At 39.2% G+C, this 19,995-nt stretch overlaps 1 protein-coding gene across 1 annotated transcript in view; it reads left to right on the forward strand.

Moving 5' to 3' along the window:
- LOC308391145 (IgGFc-binding protein-like) overlaps positions 1 to 19,126 on the forward strand; it is a gene marked incomplete at both ends in the record, with an annotated part of 133,291 nt that extends 114,165 nt beyond the window's left edge. The window contains 6 exon segments of the mRNA XM_080873613.1: positions 2 to 253; positions 384 to 543; positions 644 to 737; positions 2,232 to 2,403; positions 2,515 to 2,574; positions 18,787 to 19,126. Of these exon segments, the coding sequence (XP_080729739.1) occupies positions 2 to 253; positions 384 to 543; positions 644 to 737; positions 2,232 to 2,403; positions 2,515 to 2,574; positions 18,787 to 19,126 (1,078 nt within the window).
- Between the last annotated feature and the right edge of the window lie 869 nt (positions 19,127 to 19,995).

Here is a 19,995-nt window from a genome sequence, read left to right on the forward strand (position 1 = left end):
GCATTGTGAACAAGAGACATCCATCTGGTCTGGGCCATTATCATTTGAGGATGATACCCTACCGGGACCCTGGCTTCCACTTCCCTTTGACCAGAAACAGAAATTTAGAAATGGAAATAGATGAGAGGTTATACATTGAGGTTCAGACGCAGGGAATCGATGAGCGGCAGATCTCCACTATCCTGGACTCTTGCTGGGCAACGCCTGTTAATGATCCCAGCTACCCTGTGCGCTGGGATCTGATCACCACACAGTAAAGACATTGCCTTAACTTTTCTTTTCTTTTTTTGTCTTTTGTGATGGGTGAACTTTAATTATCTTCTTATCATAACTAAGTTGTTTGCACATTAACACTGCAACTTTCACATTATGCTGTTACCTAGGTGTCCTAATCCAGCAGATGGCACAGTAGAGCTGCTTCAGAACGGCGTCTCCACCGTAGCCCGTTTCTCATTCAGGATGTTCACCTTTACCAACTTTTCATCTATCTACCTGCACTGCCAGGTCCATCTGTGTCTTTTGAGACACAATTACTGCACAGCTGTACGTACTACTTATAACGATTTGTATTAACACTGGGAAAAAATCTTTCATACCACTTATTGGATTCCTTCATCTGCTGAAATCACTCTGCTTTCCACAGCACTGCTACCCAGGTCACCATGCAAGAGTGGTGAGGGCTATTTCCTACCATGACAGTGAAGGCATCTCATTGGGACCGCTAGTATTGAACACAGGTAACATTTGTACAACATTGGCAGTCTTGTAGATGATACAGCTGCATAATCAGTGGATTGTGATAATTGGATTCATGAGCCAAGTTTGAATTCACTGTAGATTTTGGTTGTTTTCTAACAGAAAGAAGAATGAAAGCAAGCAGCTCTCCAGGCCTCTTGACATCTCTGGTGACCCTGATAATCTGTTTGCTGACTGCAAATATTCTGATCTAGAGAAATCAAGTTGATGCACAAATTACAGCAAACTCAGCAATCATATAATAACTTAGTATAGATTTGATTAATAAAAGCACAGAAAATAGAATCAGAAGACTTTTTTATATGCACAGAGGAATAGTGATGGTTTGAAAAGTGGATGTTACTGAATATTTGACATCTATTAAAATACTTCTTATTTGCTCTGAGCACTCCTATTTGTAATTTCTGCAGTTTTTCTTTGCAACACTGGAGGGCAGCATCTGATCAAAAACATATTTGTATGCTTCTGTTTCCAGTTCATGAGTTTTACCTTCAGGTCATTCAGGATTGTTTTAACATCGTTACATCATAATTTATTTTGTGGTATTCATCCATTCATTAGCAAATATAAAAATAATGAAAAATAAATGTATGTTTGAAATATTAATGCCTTGTAAACTGTGTCAAAATACAGTCTGAGTTGATTGATGGTCTTGCTTTCTTTTTCTGTTTCTTTTTTTTAAAAAAATAAAAAATGTTACTACATTGCTTTTGAGTCATGTGGGATTATAATATTACCTATGCCATGTTAGACCCCTAATTAAAGATTGTGAATTATTATGTAGTTTTAGTTTGCATTATTCTCCTGAATTAGAAGAAGGTGATAACTATTACATTTGTTAAACTGATTTGCATTACATTAGACTGCTGATTTATTGTGAATGAATCATATTGTTTTATGATGCATTATACTGCTGAGTTATAAGAAATACTGTTCGCAGAAAGTCATCGCCTTATTTGTCTGCTTAGAAGAGAACAGAGCATACCGGAGAGGTTTTCTGCCCCATCTCAGCAGGAGCAGATAAACAGGGAGCCAAGGTCGTAGCTTAGGCGCTGTGTGAGAGAAAGCATGTGAATGTTTAGGCTTTTATGATTAGGTGGGGGCCACTAGAGGCTATAAGAGTTTGATCAATGCTCCACCATTTTGAGATCTGATGCTGTCTGCGTACGGTGTCCATCTCCCACGCGTGTACATTAAAATCATCGTTTGACTCAACCCAGCCGGACCAGTGTTGTTATTTTGGTTTTCCAATATTTGAATCCGCGACAGTCACTTTTTCAATTTACAAAGAGGGCTCTTCATGTAACTGTAACAAAGGAGGAAAACTCCATTTTAGAATCACAATACATAAATGAACTGAATCATTTCTATAACAGATTTGATTCCACGCCCCCTCCCGCCATGACAGTAGGCCAAGCAAAGCACACGGAAGCGTCAGCTATGCTTTGTACGTGCTGTGTTGTCGGTTGCAACAGTAGATCACACGACAGGGAAGGCAAGAAGCTGGAAAATGGACTCTCTTTTCATCGTTTCCCCTCCTGGAGGCAACGGGAGTAGAGGAGTCCTTCTGCAGAGGAGTCCAACCCCTGTTAACAGCTGGACAGTACAGAGTATGATCGGCGTAGTACTCCTGAGGATGGACGACTGGTTTTCCACTTTGAAAATGACAACCATCTTTGTGGGACAGCACTCAGACAAAAATATTATGGATATTCACTCTTATTGAACATATTCAACTTGTACTATTTTGCGTTTCAGCTGTGAATACCCCCTGAATCTGGCCCTGTCTATGGCTGTGGGCATCAACCCCATAGAAAGGTAACAAAACATCTCTTGTGTATTATATACAATATTTTGTCAAGTTGGCTTTTTTAGTACCAGTGTTGGGGTTGTTACAAAAAAACTAAAAAACAAAGTAAAAATAAAAGTAATTATCTTTTGAAATTTCATAAATAACTTCAGCATTTTCCTCCTCTGCTACACAAACACAAATCCTCAAACTGGAGCAAAGAAACAAAGAAACAAAACATTGTTTTAATTGTTTGTTTCTATCCGTCTGTCTCGAAGATACAGCCACAATCAAAAGCTTAAGACTACTTGAAAAATGGCACAAAAAAAATCATACTTTGCATGGTTGGATCTTAACAAGGTTCCAAGTTGAGCTTCAACATGCAACAAGAAGAAATGGGAATGAGACAACACATTTGTTAAGACTTGTTAAAAGTTTTTTTTTTTTTTGCCATTTTCAAGTGGTCTTCAGCTTTTGGTTGAACTGTAATTGCAAAACCTCTGCAACACAAGCAGTGGCATAATTGTAACTGTACAGTAACACTTTACATTAGGGCATTACTAAAAATTGCAATTATTATTACAGTGACACGTCACTTTGAAGCTCTTTACACTTACACATACACTACTTCAAACATACATTATTTTAGCTCTTTCTAGTTTGAATGCATATTTTTGTTTACAATGTCAATGTCTCATGGAGTACTATACGAGTAACTCAAAGTGGGTAAAATGTGTGGAACACTGTATGGTTGCTAGACTACATAGCAGAAGGGGAGAGACCACCAGCAAGGAGTTTTTAGGGAGGGTGTGGCTCAAGTGGTTGCATGGGTTTTCCAACAGTTGGAAGGCTATTGAATCCCAGATTCCTCCACTCCACATCCCAAAGTATCCTTGGGCAAGATACTAAATCCCAAGTTACTCCTCATGCATCCACTGTTGTCTGAGCCTGTGAATGTTTGAAAGCACATAGGCATCGATAAAATGTGCTGTATGAATGAATTAATGTGTGGGTGATTGGGTGAATGAAACAGAAACAGATTTGAGTGCCTAACTGAGTAAAAGATGCAACTACCGGTCCATTTACTATTTGTTAAAAAAGCTGCAGTTTTCTGAGAGGGGTGGGGGTTGTCAGACATCAGTGCTACATATTATGATGTTCATGCATGTTAAATACAATACAATACAATACAACTTTATTTGTATAGCACATTTAAAAGACCAGTGGTACACCAAAGTGCTTTACAATAAAAACAGGAAAATTAAGACAATAAATAAAAGACTATTAACAAAGTACCACATATGTCATCAGGTTAAGGGCACTAATTATACAACAATAAAAGGGAATATAAGAACAAAGTTACTAAGAACAGATATAGCTAAAAGATAAAGTACATAAATAAGAAATTGTAAATATCTGCAGCTATCACAGCATTCACAGCTAAATGCTGCTGTTCTCATCCTCACTAAAAGTACAACGTGCCATGCTCCATCTGAGATAACGCACTACATTGTAAGCTCGTAGTTTACACCTGTAGAAAAGGAAGTGAACTGGATTCAGTGTTAAAATGTTACATTTTTATTATTGAGAAGCTCTTGAGGTGAAACTTATTTACAATCATTTGGTAATCAACTCACTTGTAGTATTGTTATTATTATTGTTGTTTTTTGTAGCATCATTAGGAAGAAGATTACAACTGCCATGGACAGTAGCACATTTGAATGATCCCCTTCCATGACCCTGGCTTCTGTTTCCCCTTCAGCTGTGGCACAAACATAGAAATGGAAATAGATCAGAGGTTATATGTCGAGGTGCGAACAGGAAGAGTGGATCAGCATCTGATCTCCACTGTTCTGGACTCCTGCTGGGCCACGCCAGTCAACATGCCAAATTACCTTGTCCGCCCATCTTATTACTGCAGAGTAAGAGAATTTTTGCAACTTCACCTTGTCTTAGCATTCTTTATTAAAAACTTGAAAGAGTCAGACCCAGACAGACCTCTCCTCGGTTTTCCACCAATTCTTCCTCATAATGAATTTTGCTACTTTGCTTTATAATCTGGGATATTTAAATGTCTTCCAGGGGTCCCAATGAAGCTGATGGAACAGTAGAGCTGATTCAGAACGGCATCTCCACTGAAGGCCCGATTCTCCTTCAGGATGTTCACTTTTACCAACTATTCATCCATTTACCTTCACTGACGGACCCACCTGGGTCTTTTGAGACACAACAATTGCACAGCATTATTGTTTTTCATTCTTATGTTATAAATTAGAAACAGTTAAATCAGCAGAAGCTTCTAAACATAACAGTTAAGAAATGCAACATTGGTGACATGATAAACTATATCTTCTGTTTAAGAAGAAACTCTACATATCAGTGATAACTGCTAGAGTCACAGTTGAGTATGATACACAGTGTGCAATAACTTATCACAATGAAATGTCAGCCACCCCTGCACCAATTCATTTACAGGAAAACTGGAACCTTTATGACATAATGACTTTATCTGAGAACAAGACAAGGAAGATAGCGCTTGCATTTTGATAAAATGCCCAGCTTTTACAGGTCCAGGGTGTTTTCCTTCTCTTCCTGAACAATAACAAGAAGTTATTGTATCATAAACCCTGAAAATAATACGCCCATAAAACTAAGAAGAAATCTAAAAAAAATAAAATAACATAAAACTATAAAATATAAGTAATAAAACAATACAACATTTGTGACATGACAAAAATGTAGCTTCTGTTTGAAAGGATGCACAACAACTGTCATGTTATATAATTGTCACATTTCATACTGATACACAGTGTGCAATAATATTAAATGTAGTTGTCACGATTGCTACTTTATGAGATTATCACTGTAGTCCTGAGTGGATTCACAAAGGACTTATTGTTATTTAACTAACAATAAACTCAGATGACTGTTTGGTAGTAGTATTAGTTAATGATATTGCTCATTAGATCATTGTTATGAATAATTTAATTTCAGATTTATCAAGTAAATGGCAGCTACATATATTTTAGGGATATTTTTTACTGCTGTGAAAGAAAAAAATAACAATTAAGCGCAAAAACTAACCTCTGATTTTCTTTTCTTTCTTTTTTTCTTTTCAGTTCAGTTCAGTTCAGTTCATTTTTATTTCAAACATTTCAAACATGTGCCTTCACAATCATTACAAAATATCATTCCATTATTTGTTTGAAAAGGAGTAGGCTGAAGTATTTACTTATTTGTCCCTACCCCCTCAAGTTTTACCTCTCATTCATTTAATTTTTTTTTTGTCTTAAATTAAACAAACAACCTATGAAACATATAAACATATGAAGTAAAACAAAACATAACATACATAAATCAAAAACAAGAAATTAGCAAGCCCCACCACAGTATAGTTTCTTTCATATGAAAAATACAGAATGTGTATATTTGCAGATACACAAGTTATGGAAAAACAACAAACCAAAACAAAACAAAAAAACAACCAAAAAAGAACCGCAACACCATTACCAGCAACATTACCGTCCTGGGTTAACCCCGTTTTCTTCATTCTTATACTTATTTAAAATTAGGTTTTTATATTTTACTTTAAACTGTTTTATGTTTTGACTGTCTTTTATTTCTTCTGTTAGACTGTTCCATAATTTAACTCCTGAAATTGAGATTGACATAGTTCTTAAAGTTGTTCTAGCACTTTGTATTTTTAAATTCCATTTCCCTCTTAAGTTATACCCACCTTCTCTTTCTATGAACAATTTACAGATTTCTTTGGGAAGCAATTTATTTCTGACTTTATACATTATTTGCGCTGTTTTAAGCTTCACCAAGTCTTGGAATTTAATAGCTTGCATTTTGACAAAGAGTGCATTTGTATGGTCCCTGTACCCTACATTATTTATTAATCTAATGGCCCTTTTCTGTATTATAGTTATTGTTTGTGTGTTACTTTTGTATGTGTTTCCCCAGACCTCTACACAGTAGCTCATATATGGCAGTAGTAAAGCACAGTATAAAATGTGCAGTGCTTTCTGATCCAACATATGCTTTGCTTTTCCCAGGACGGCAATGCCCCGTGCCAATTTCCCCCGAACATAAGTAATGTGTGGCTTCCAACAGAGCTTGTGGTCAATGATCACCCCAAGAAATTTTATTTCATTTACTCTTTCTAAATATACATTGTCAACACATATTTCTACTTCGATGTTTTTCTTTTGGTTTCCAAACAACATAAATTTGGTTTTATCGAGATTCAATGATAATTTATTTATATCAAACCACTTCTTTAATATCGTTAATTCCTGTGTGATCATTTCCAAAACCTGTGGCAATTCCCCACCTGCACACAGTATATTTGTGTCATCTGCAAATATTACAAACTTTAAAATCTCCGATACTCTGCAGATATCATTTAAGTACATAATAAACATTTTTGGACCCAGTACTGAACCTTGAGGTACTCCACAAGCTATATCCATCAAATTAGATTTATATTCATTTATTTGTACATATTGTTGCCTATTCCCTACATAGCTTTTTAACCATTCCAAAACCACTCCCCTAAACCCGTACTTTTCCAGTTTTTTTAATAGAATTTCATGATTAACAGTATCAAACGCCTTCTTTAGATCTAAGAAAACTCCGAGCGCATACCTCTTATTATCCATACATTCCGTTATCTTTTCCATTAGATCTATCAGTGCCAAAGCTGTTGATCTGTTGTTTCTGAACCCATACTGACTATCTGTCATTAATTCATATTTTTCCACAAAACTGTCAAATCTTTTTATGAAGAGTTTTTCCAGTATCTTAGAGAACTGGGAGAGTATTGACACTGGTCTATAGTTTGTAAAATGATGTCTTTCACCGGTTTTGTAAATGGGAATAACTTTAGCAACTTTCATTTTTTGTGGAAAAACTCCTTTTTGAAACGACAAGTTGAATATATATTTTAATGGTTTTACGATACCATCAATAACTGTCTTTACCGTTACCATATCAATATCATTCCAGTCTGTACTGGTTTTGTTCTTAAGTCCTCTAACCATGTCATAAATCTCTTTCTCTTCCACTGTTCTTAAAAACATTGAGCTACTATTCCTTTCAATATTTTCACCAGTGTCCCTTTCTATTCCATCAACCTTTATTTCTTCTGCCAGTTTTGGCCCTATGTTTACGAAGAATTCATTAAAGCCATTTACTATCTCCTCCATGTTATTAATACTTCTTGTCCCTTCTATAAAGTACCCAGGATAATCATTATTCCTTGATTCATTTTTGATTATTCTGTTTAATACATTCCATATATCTCTTGTGTTATCTTTATTGTGTTCTAACCTTTTAATGTAATACTCTCTTTTACAGGATCTCATTATATTAGTTAATTTATTTTTGTAAGTTTTATACTTCATTTCAGTTTCTATTGTTCTTTTTTTTTCTCTTCGTGAATGGAGTAACTAGAAATTTACCTATGGTCTTGAATGAAGGCAATGTGTCTATCTATTCAACAGGACCTCGAATACTTGTCAGCACTATTTTCAGCTACAGTGTCACTTATAATGGATACAGTGCAGTGTTTATTTGTGTACCACCAAATGACAGGTACACTTCCCACCCATCAAAGCTACACTCATTTTTATTTGACATGCTTTAAAAACCAGGATAATCAAATCTACGTAACCCATTTATTTACTATTTATCCTTATGAAACTAACACAACGATCGTTGTTAACTGTTGTCATCAACACTGAGAAAAAATATGTGGACTTTGTGGAAATTCCAATGGAAATCCAAATGATGATTTGGTGGGCCCTTCAGTTTCTGCTAAGGAGATAGGCCCGGCACCATATTTCAATGGCTGCGTGTTTGATTTTTGCTTGTCAGTTTGGTTCTTTAATATATTAGGGTACCATTACCATATTGACACAATACTGGAATTAATCCCGCCTCATCCCCCAGCACTCTTTGTTGTTTGAACAGTGTAAATATTATGTCTAAATCTGATATCTTACCTGGAATTTTTTTTTATTTTTTATTATTGAGCAAGTGCAAGATGCTGTAGCTCTGATCAGACATCTGTCAGGGTTCCTGGGTCGTTGACCCAGTGTTTTCCGTTTTGTCATGTTCAGTTTATTTTCACATCTATGTTTTCTGTGCCAGCATACCGCCTGCGTATTGTGTTCCAGTTATTTCCATGTATCATTAGTCAGACTAAGTTCAGCTGCGTAATCACCGGTTTCTAATCATTCATCACCCAGCGTGTATTTAAGTCCTCAGTTCCATCCGATCGTTGTCGTGTCATTGATGTTATGTTGTTGTTTCCGCCTGCATTCAGTCAGCCAGCCATTCAGTCTTTCAGTCAGTCCTTCAGTCAGTCGTCCAGCCAGCCAGCCATTTCCTACCTCTGTTCTGTTCATCCACTCCTTATAATAAACCTTCACCAGTCTTCACCTACCTGCGAGTCCTGCGTTTGGGTTCCTTCTTCCTCGCCTCCACACAACGCCTGACAACATCACTAACACCAACGTGTCATCCATCTGTCTGCACTGCCACCTGTAAGTATTTGCATTCACACTGTGGAAAAAGTAATTAGTTACCAATTGTTGATTAGTTCTCAGCAAAGTAATCCCATTACTTTACTGATTACTTATTTTTTAAAGTCATTAGTTACTTACTTATTACTTAGTTACACAATAAAGCAATAGATCTTTCAGCCCATTTCAATATTTTCTGCATAATCAATCATATTAAATTAAATCAAATGAAAAAGTCTCACAAACAAATTCACAGTTTAGTAACACACTGTGCTTATGGGAAAGTATCAGTAATCCAATTACTATTTTGCAATAGTAATCCCTTACATTACTTTACTGGATTCCTTCATCTGCTGAAATCAGTTTCCACAGCATTGCTACCCAGGTTACCAAGCAAGAGTTGTGAGGGCTATTTCCTACCATGACAGTGAAGGCATTCACATTAGGACTGCTAGTATTGAACACAGGTAACATGTTTACAACACTGGCAGTCTTGTAGATAATACAGCTGCGTAATCAGGGGATTGTGATAATTGGATTCATGAACCAAATTTGAATTCACTGTCGATCTTGGTTGTTTTCTTACAGAAAGAAGAATGAAAGCAAGCAGCTCTCCAGGACTCTTGACATCTCTGGTGACCCTGATAGTCTGCTTGCTGACTGCAAATATTCTGATCTAGAGAAATCAAGTTAATGCACACACAACAAACTCAGCAGTCATATAATAACTTAGTATAAATTTGATAAGTAAAAGAACCAAAAATAGAATCAGAAGACTTTTTTTAAATACACAGAGAAATAGTGATGGTTTGAAAAGTGGAAGTTACTGAATATCTGACATCTGTGAAAATGCTTCTTATTTGCTCTGAGCACTCGTTTGTAATAGCTGCCATTTGTCTTTGCAACACTGGAGGGCAGCACCTGATCAAAAACATATGTTTCTGTTTCCAGTTCATGAGTTTTACCTTCAGGTCATTCAGGGTCGTTTTAATACCATTACATAATGATTTATCTTGTGTTATTCATCATTAGCAAGGACTGAAATAATGACTTAGAAATGTATGTGTGAAATATGTCTTGTACACTGGATCAGAATACAGTCTGGGTTGACTGACAGTTTTGCTTTGGAAAAACCAGGCCCTTCTTTTCTTTTTTTAAATAAAAACTGCTTTTGAATCACTTTTTGAATTTACAAAGAAGCATCTTCATATAACTGTAACAAAGGAGGGAAACTCCATTATAGAATCACAATAAATTTTGCACGGAACAAGTAAACAATAACCACAATCCAATCCAAACGGTCACTACAAGAAGGTTTCCGTTTCACATCAAAGAAACTATCCGTGATACAAGAGGTCAGGTTTCTCTTTTGTGCTGAACCTCTTTTGTTGTTCTGAGTGTGAAGATTCAGTAAGCTTCCTCTGGCTTTGATGGGGGGGGGTGAAATGTATCATTGTTAGCCGATATGTCGTCAGCGTTGTGGGATGACACCTACAGCAGACATAACACCGGTTAACACATATGCACAACATTTAATTTATTATTGGTGTTGTGGTACAAGTGCTCAAAGAAGAGCATTATGTCAAATACCTGGTAAGATGTGTAGAGCTGTTATAGCTCATATTTCATGTCTGTTAATTCTAATGTTGTTAATTACTTCTCATAGACCAAAAGTATGCCCATGTGATTGGTACTTAAGAACTGTATTTCTCATATAACTACTTTCCTTCTTTGACAGTGAGTACTGGGAGGTTAATTGTGTGGCTTATGTGGTATTAAAGTCAATGAGCGAACATGAATGAGAGAGTAAAACAAAGAATCACAACAAACAATGTAAAGGTCGCACTGGAACTGATATCCTGCAGTCATTATTTGGCAGACATCTCTTCTTTTCTCTCAGTATTATAAAATGTAATGTAATGCGTTGGCTATTCAGACCATGTAACTTTCTATGGGATAACAAGACAGGTTTGAAAGTGCATTACATTTCAGGTATCTACAAATATCTGAAGGCAATGAGAACACACAGTTTGAAATATAACTTAAAGTCATGCTGGCAGCTGTGATTAAAGCAAAATTAGAAAGAAAGGGTTATGAGTGGGGCTGAGGTGATGTGTGTGATCCTTCAAAAAGAATATTGCATAGAGCTGGCGACAGTGGCTAAAAGTCCAGTCTCAATCTAAATATCTAAGTCTCAGGCCCTCAAAATGCATCCTGCTGGTATGCTTGAATCTCTTTAATCCTTTCCTGGTTGTTCTCATATCTTCTTTTGCAGCCCATTTATCCCTCTTTTTCTTTATGCAATCTGCCCTGTACCTAACCGAATTAACCAAATGCAGTTTTTGGAACAGATTAAGCCCCACCTACATATGTCAAACTTAACAACATCCATGTGTGGTGAGTCATATCTTATCTTTGATTTGCAAACTGTCATACAATCACTTTAAAGGGCTCTCCTTGATCTAGGGCATGGGTGTCATACATAAGGCCTGTGAGCCAGAAGCGACCAGGCAGAAAGACCCCAATCAGAGTTTTAGAACATTTGAAAAAGGGCATAGATTTTGGGCTTTTAACTATATTTTTAATAGGCTTTACAGTTTTTCGTGCTGATAATGACCTCCCCCATGGTTATTAATACTACACCAACTTTTTCTGTAATTTTACACATTCATTTCTTACAACTTAAGAAGAGTTACACTAACAGATACATTTACTACAGCAACATTTCTTTATCATGTGAAAAACTGAGGCGTACCGTTGAAAAAATTTTTATTTATTAATATGTCTAAGAGATTACATGTGCAATTTACTTCTTCACACTGACACACAGAGAAGCTTCACTGATCTGGCCTACGTAAATTCATAGAGGGCTGTATGTTATTGACAATGTAAGATGAGTCTGACAATCCTGATTTTGAGAGTTCCTACACACACACACAAAGGAAGCTGTTGGACTTTGCTAAAACAGAGGAGTGTGCATTTATTTCTGTATTTAAACCAATTAAGACTTCCTGCAGGAAATGCAAGTGAAGTGCAAGTGAGATGGTGAGAGGAAAAGAGCCCGTGGATGAGAGATGAAGGAAAATATGAGTGACAGCTTGTTGACTTTTACAAGTTGCAGTGGGCTCAGTGGGAGTAAATTGGATTCCCTTGTTAAATCCCCTGCGTGGTGTGTTGGAGGGGTCGGCTAGGGTCTCATCTGATGTTTGACCTCCTTTCATGGCACTAGCAGTGACAACTCATGCACCGTAGCTCACAGAATAATTACATCTGTTCTGGAGTCTGTTTGGGCACTTTGACCCATTTTTGGTTTTCATATTTGTAGTTTCCAAAATTCTTGCAACAAGTATGCTCATATGGCTCTTAACTTTTTATCAATTTGTTTGATTCTGAATAAATATTCCAATTTGTTGTTAACGTGTTCCAGATAAATAAACAAAAATATTTCATTTGGAAGCTCTGTGCATGCTTCTGTCCAATCAGAAATTAGAGGAAGTTGTAGTTTTCTTCTTGTTTAGAAACTTTTTGTTTTGGAAAAACCTTTCTTGTAAAAGAAATATCCGCCTGTTTCTACCCAGAGTAATTAGGTTTCGCCGGTGAACTCTATACTCCTGAGAAGGCTGGACAGTCCTGGGACTGAAGTCATGAAACTCGATGGAGCAAACCATGTGTGAAAAATCAACGCTTTGTAAAGTAAAATATATATACCGTGACTTTATCCATGCTGTGTTATCTGTAGATTTACTATGACATCTTTACTGTCCTGAAAATTAGTCACAAGTGTGTAATGATATTTTTATAGTATTTCCCAGCACTCTTTTTTATTAACAATATCATGTCCAAATATAACTCAAACATAAAAAAGCAAATATCACCAAAACGCAAACTAGTCATTGTTTACTTGCCTTTCTTTCCTTTTTTTTTTTTTTTTTTTTTTTTTTCTTTTTGGCCTGTCCCGTTTGGCTCTTTTGCCATCAGAATTGTTGTCTAAAGGCAAAGAAAGATGCCCAACGGATTTACTTTACCAAACTGACCATCCCAGCCTTGCCGTAATGGTCCATTTGATTCACCTTTTATTGTTTATTTTATTTTCACTTAATGAATACGGGACAGACTTGACTGGGGGAAAGAAGGGGAGAAAGAAAGAGGGAAAGAGAAACAGCTGAGAAGAGGGACGGGGGAGAAGGGCAAAAGACAAAAACCAACAGAACGGGCAGAGAAAAAAAATGCATATATCAATCACCTGGATCACCTGCTGAGAAAGAAAAAAGAAAGCAAGCAGAAGAGAACAAGAGTAATAGAATAAACAACATCACAATGATATATGGGAATATGACAGTAAATACTAAATGTTAAACATTATTGTGCAGCACATAAGATCAACAGAACACAGTGTGCTTTGAGGTAGGAGCCAAAAAGGGTGTAGTTTGTGGGTGTGATCACCCGTGTGTACACCTGTGAGCATGGACGCGCTTGTTTTTTGTTTTTTTAAAAGGTTCCTTCATGTAATAATCTGCTAGAGGGTGTGGGGGGGCCACAGCCCCGTCCTCCAGGGCGTGAAGCAGGTGTGGAGGAGATCAAAACTCCAGACATCCAGAGGCCCCCAGAACACAAGAGACCAAGGAAGACCAACAGAGGGGCAGCTGCGCCACTGTCCCAGAAAGAGCTGAGGAGAGTCCCAGATGAGGGCTCACTCAGCAGCCGCGGAGCAGAAGCCAGGGGGAGTTGCAGTGACGCGCCCGTGAGCTCCGCCGGCAGCCAGCTGCGCCTGAGTGACCGAGCCCCAGGCCGAGAGGCCGGGGGCACCCCACCTCCGAAGTGGCCCGAGCGAGCCCCAGGCTCCAGGCCCCGATAAGCGGCCGCCAAGGAGTGAGCCGGTGTGTACCTGGACGCCCATCCCCGGACACAAAGAACCACCAACGCACCGATGTCTGAGGGGGTCCGCCACTGGCAGGGGAAGTGGTGGTAGGGGGAGATAGGCCTCCAAACCTTGGAGGGCCTGAGGTGTCCCCAGAGAGGTGGCGCCTGACACCCAACCTGACATATAGACACAGACATACAGGCACACACAGATACAAACATCCATTCCCACCCTCATGCTCTCATATGCACTTACTCCACACTCAACCAACGTGGAGACAGACATAAAGAGACGTTGTACACACGATCACACTCCCCAAGCGTACTCTACAAACCGGGTCTAGGTGCCCCCGCCCCTGGAGGGGGGAACTGCACCCAGACCCAGGTGGTGTTTCCCTTTTCCCTGCGGTGGGGGGAGGCAGACCGCCCCGACTCCGCAGCAGCAGGAAGGCTCCACACTCCAGACCGCAGTTGGACGGCCAACTCCTCCTCCTAGTCCTAGCCCCCCTGCTCCAGCAGGTCGCAGAGAACGGGGGTGAGAGAAGACTCCGAACCTCCCTCCACCCGCTCATTGTAATGTTGATGCATGTGTGTTCTAAGGTGCATTTAAAACCCAGGAGGGCTTGGAGCTACCTGCCAGAGAGCAGCAGGTAAGCGCATGGTCCCTCCTGCTAGCCCTCAATGTCTACGTGTATTTAAAATTGAGAGGTGGGCAACGATGCCAGGGGTGGGGTGTACACCCTGATGGTACTTTGGACTCCGTGTATCGTGCCCACCCCCAAGATCCTATATGTATGTGTAATGAGAGTGTGAGTAACGTGAATGTCTAAGTTGTGGGATAAAATTGAGGCAGAGGCAGCCAGAAGGGGACAGAGGGGGGGTAGCCTCCTCTGCACCCTGGTGACATACCCCTACTCCAAGGCCCTGCATGTGTGGGTGGTTGTGGTGGAGCGGGAAGAGGGAGGCAGCTGGAGATGGGGAGGGAAGGAAGGGAGGGGCAAGTGACCCCTCCCTGGGGCCAGCTCCCCCGCTGACCCCAGTAGGCACCCCCATACTCCGCGACCCGCCAGGGAAAGGGGGCCCAGGCCCATCCAGACCGGGCCCAGTGCAGCAGCGCTGCCCGGCCCCACAGAGCCCGGGACAGTCCACCCAACCCCACCACAGAGAAAACTGCACCCACCCCACCATCCACTCATCTTCCAGACTACATAAGACAATAAACACCCAGGCTGAGATCTTCCTCCACCTCTCCTGTATCTCCCCCTCCTGCAGAGGGAGCTCCTGAGGAGAGGAAAGCTCCTGCAAGATGTGACAATCTCCCCCACCAGTTGAAGAGCCCCCCAGGTGGCTCGACGCGCCGGCGGCACCCTGCTCCAGGGCTGGGCCCCCATGCACCCACCCGCCCACAACCCCGGCAACACACCAACCAGGACCCAATGCCCGGTCTTTCCTACTGTTGTTCCACTATTACATCATGTCATGTTCATCTACTGATGAATGTTACAAAAATCCATTAGACAGAAAATGTAATGACTGTAAATTATTTTGTCTATGACAAGCCGTTTCCACCAGGCTTTCATTTGAAATATTAGATCAGGGGTTTACCAGAGGGCTTCCACTTACCATCTGGTTTTGCTGTCAACTCATGACTGCGTCCTTTACAGTTTAAACCTGTACCAATTTGTGTCTTGCTAAAGATTTAAACATTTTTTATAGGGCATTACCTTTCGGTGTCACCAATAGTAATAAATTAAATCTTTTAGTGTAAAATTTCTATTTTTTTTTCTTTGAGAAACTCCTACCTACTCCCACATCTTCTCACATCTTGCTTTTTGATGCACCTCAGTGTTCTATATCCCAGTAATGTTCAGTACTTGGACAGCAGTTCTACATCATTGCATCTGGCTGCTGGAATTGTATCCTTAGTGGGTAAAAGCAGTATGAATAGCTTATTTGTATGACAGCTTCCCAAAAGTGAAGGCAAAATATTTTGATTAAGTCATGTGACTAGCTGCAGTGCAGGTCAGAAACCCCACCTGCTCTCCAACAAAGTGAACTAACTGACTTCATTTGTCAGAGAGTTTGTTGTACTTTTTATAGTTAGTTAAGATCATTAGTATTAATTCTATTAGACAACAAGCATTCTAACATTAGCTACTTGGGGGGGGAAAGCAGCTACAATAATGTCAAAAACTAAGTACACTCCTACTGCTTCCACAGAAACTAAGAGGGTGAGTAGCAGTTAGGTTTAGCTTATAAAATGTACATGCTAAACCGGCACAAGCTTGATGCTGCTATGTTAGCTAATTATAGGCATATTTCTCATCTTCCTTTTATCTCAAAAATCCTTGAAAGAGTAGTTGTAAAACAGCTAACAGATCATCTGCAGAGGAATGGCTAATTTAAAGAGCTTCAGTCAGATTTCAGAGCTCATCAAGGTGCAAAAACAGCTTTAGTGAAGGTTAGAAATGATCTTATGGCCTCTGACAGTGGACTCATCTCTGTGCTTGTCCTGTTAGACCTCAGTGCAGTGTTCGATTCTGCTGACCATTATATTTTATTACAGCGATTATTAAAGCGATTAGTGCATGCTGTAGGTATTACAGGTACCGCACTACAGTGGTTTGAATCATATCTACCTATTAGTCTCCAATTTGTTCATGTAAATGGAGAGTTCTCTTCACACATTAAGATTAATTATGGAGTCCCACATGGTTATGTACTAGGGCCAGTTCTGTTTACATTATACATGCTTCCCTAGGCAGCATCATTAGAAGGCATAGCATACATTTTCACTGCTATGCAGATGATACCTAATGTTATCTATCCATAAAGCCGGATAACACACACCAATTAGCCAAACTGCAGGAACATCCTAAAGGCATAAAGACCCACATCACCTCTAATTTTCTACTTCTAAATTCAGATAAAACTGATGTTATTGTAATCGGCCACAAAGATCTTACAAATATGTTATCTAGTCCGATGGATGGTATGACACAGGTAACACTGTGAGGAATCCTGGAGTTGTTTTTGACCAGAATATGTCCTTCAATACGCAAATTTAAGAAATAGAAAAGACTACTTTCTTTTATCTCAAAAAATTCTCTAAAATTAGAAACATCCTGTCTCAGAATCACGGCGAAAAACTAGTTCATGCATTTATTACTTCTAGGCTGGACTATCATAATTCGTTATTTTCAGGCTGTCCTGAAAGCTCCCTGAAAAGCCTTGAGCTGATTTGAAATGCTGCAGCAAGAATACTGACAGGAACTAAAAAGAGAGAACATATTTATATGTATTTCTACGTCTTTCAAATGTATATAAATTAGGTTTCCATATGTGTAAATATTTAAAGTTTACCTTTATCATTCTCTCGCCATAAATCAAATTGTTCCTAGGCAATGAAATCTTTCTGATTTGTCATAAAAAAAAATTTCATTAAAAACCTTAATTAGGTTTAATAGGTGAATAGGTTTTAATAGGTGTAAAATATTGAAATATATCTAAATGTAAAAACAGTTAATCACAGTCAATTTAACTTTAAGAATATGTGTGTGGTGTTAAAAATTAAAATACTCTTTCAAAATTTCAAGTCATTTAAACACATTATATACAGTTTTCTGGGCATTTTCCATTTATTTAAAATGCTTTTAGCTAATTTGCCTACATACTTTGATAATTAAGTTTACAGCAGGAATTAGGCCAGAAGCTCATGGAGTGAGTGATGGACTTGATGAAGGATAATGACAACGCTCCTGCTTTCTTTTTCCACTGTGTCACCATGTTTGCTTTCCTCCGTCTCGCCCCACTCCAACACACTTCACTCCCTCCAACAGTGACCATGGGCTGTTTATCGACTTGCTTCTTCTTCCTGTTTGTGGTACTAAGAGGATGAAATTAGATCTGCATCAGCGAGGATTTGAGATAAATTGGGCAGCGGATCGGTCCAAATTCGATTTGCTCTAGGTTTCGGGGGGTGGGGGCAGTTCTCCATTGTAGACTTGATAAGAACACTAGTCTGACACTGACAAAGACTGAGTGAATGCAGTTCTTTTAAGGTGTGGTGCAATTAATCAGTCCATGTATTTGGATAAGACAGAACATATGCATGCAAAGATTCAGAGTTTTGAGGTCACTTAAAGTCATGCGTGTGACCCTGCTACCAGGATTAGTGATTGGTTGCCTTTGCCCTCACTGCATGCTGTCCTCTCCTGTAGTGCCATTGGATGGGCCCAAATGGCTGCGGCACAGGGGGGTAAACTCCCGCTCCCATTACAGCTCCCGGGAGAGAGAGGTTTGCTCCTTAGCTGCATTGTATGTTTGGGAGATAAGGTGTGGATCTCACTCTTTTCACCGTCCCACTTTGATCTGACTCCAATTCAAGACAGCTGATACCGCAGATGAACTTGACACTCAACTGTTGCCTCTGTAGAAATCTGGAATGGAAAGCGGAGAATGGGATTGAGAGGAATGGGCCTAAAAGCCAGTGTATCTGCTGTTTTGTGTGCCAGACAGACGCAATGACCCTCTTGGTTAAACTCAGCTGAAAAGGTCACAGCTCGTACTGAACAAGAGAAAAGCCGAGAGGGTAAACAAATGTCTCTGCATTTTTATTATGTCATTTTTTTGTCACAGTCCTCTGTAAATCTATATAAATTTGTATCAGCATCCTGATTATCAAACTATGATATGGAGGAGAGGATGTCTTAACATTCATTTAAGGCTTTAACAACATTATTTCAATATAATTTTTAATGGACACTGAGAAAGTGTCCATTAAAAAAAAACAAAAAAAAAACATGAATGTAAATGAGAAACGTCTATTCTGTGTTTTCATCTTTCATTCAGAGGTTTAATGCCAAGAACTCTTGAAAGCCAAATCACAATGGAGAAGACACCGAGCTACTTTGTGACAAAAGAGACACCACACCGGATTTCTACCATGTCCCAAGACACCAAGCTCATAGAGGTGGTGCGAGACCCCGTCACTCGAGCAATATCGGACTACACTCAGACGTTATCCAAAACGCCGGACCTGCGGAGCTTCCAGGACCTGGCCTTCAGGAATCAGAGCCTGGGAATCGCTGACATGTCCTGGAACGCCATTCGGATTGGCTTGTATGCTTTGCACCTTGAAAACTGGCTCCACTACTTCCTACTTACTACTCAAAAAGTTACATATTATTAAAAGTTAACTACAAGTGAATTCAGATCTATTATTTTGAAGAAAAAAAAGTGTCTATATCTAACGTTAAAATCAAACCAATAAAAGATGAGATAGGGCTGCTTCTTCCCTCACAGTCTTCTCAATGCCTTGTGGCTAACAGATGTGTTTACTATACTATTCTATTTCATCCCATTACCATTTAGATGATGGCTTAAATGTACAAATATACAGCTCTAGAACTTGTAACACAGCATTTGATAAATAGGAGTTCAACACTAGTAACTTTAAACTGGGACTGCTAAAAGGTGTCCAGTGAAAAATGGCCGAAAATTTCCCTGTAGCTCACGTCTGTTGTGCAGTCAAGGGAAAAAGAACATTTTACACAGAACTCTGTGCAGTCTCTTTCCACAGCAGTTAAATGGTAAGGGGCAGCCAGGTGCTGCTAATGAAATGCACTTGATTAAATGATCATCTGCAAGAGTGAGCACCACTGTAAAAGCAGAGGTTGTGGCTGTTTGCTGGTATGGAGGATTCAGGTGTGTGTTAACACAATGCAACAATCTATTCAGAAGTAGACGTGCCAGCAAATTCATCCCAAGGTCAGACTGTGTGTGCTCAGGTACACTGCAAAAATCCCAAACACCAGACACTATAGGCCTTAGTTAGTATGTTAAATGATCAACTTAATAAATTATGTTAAATTAGAAACTTCATAAAGTTAAAGTAGAATTAGAGAAACACGGAACAAGTATGACTTTTCTGGTTGGCAAGAAAAATGAAAAAAGGCCATGTTTGGCCATAATCAACAGTGCCACATTTAACAAAATGGCGTTAACGCCATAACCGCATTAATGCAGCAAATCTACGCGTAGACGCCGTGCAGCCCCACA

Source organism: Rhamphochromis sp. 'chilingali' (genome assembly GCF_963969265.1).
Source record: "Rhamphochromis sp. 'chilingali' genome assembly, chromosome: 22".
NCBI lineage: Eukaryota > Metazoa > Chordata > Actinopteri > Cichliformes > Cichlidae > Rhamphochromis > Rhamphochromis sp. 'chilingali'.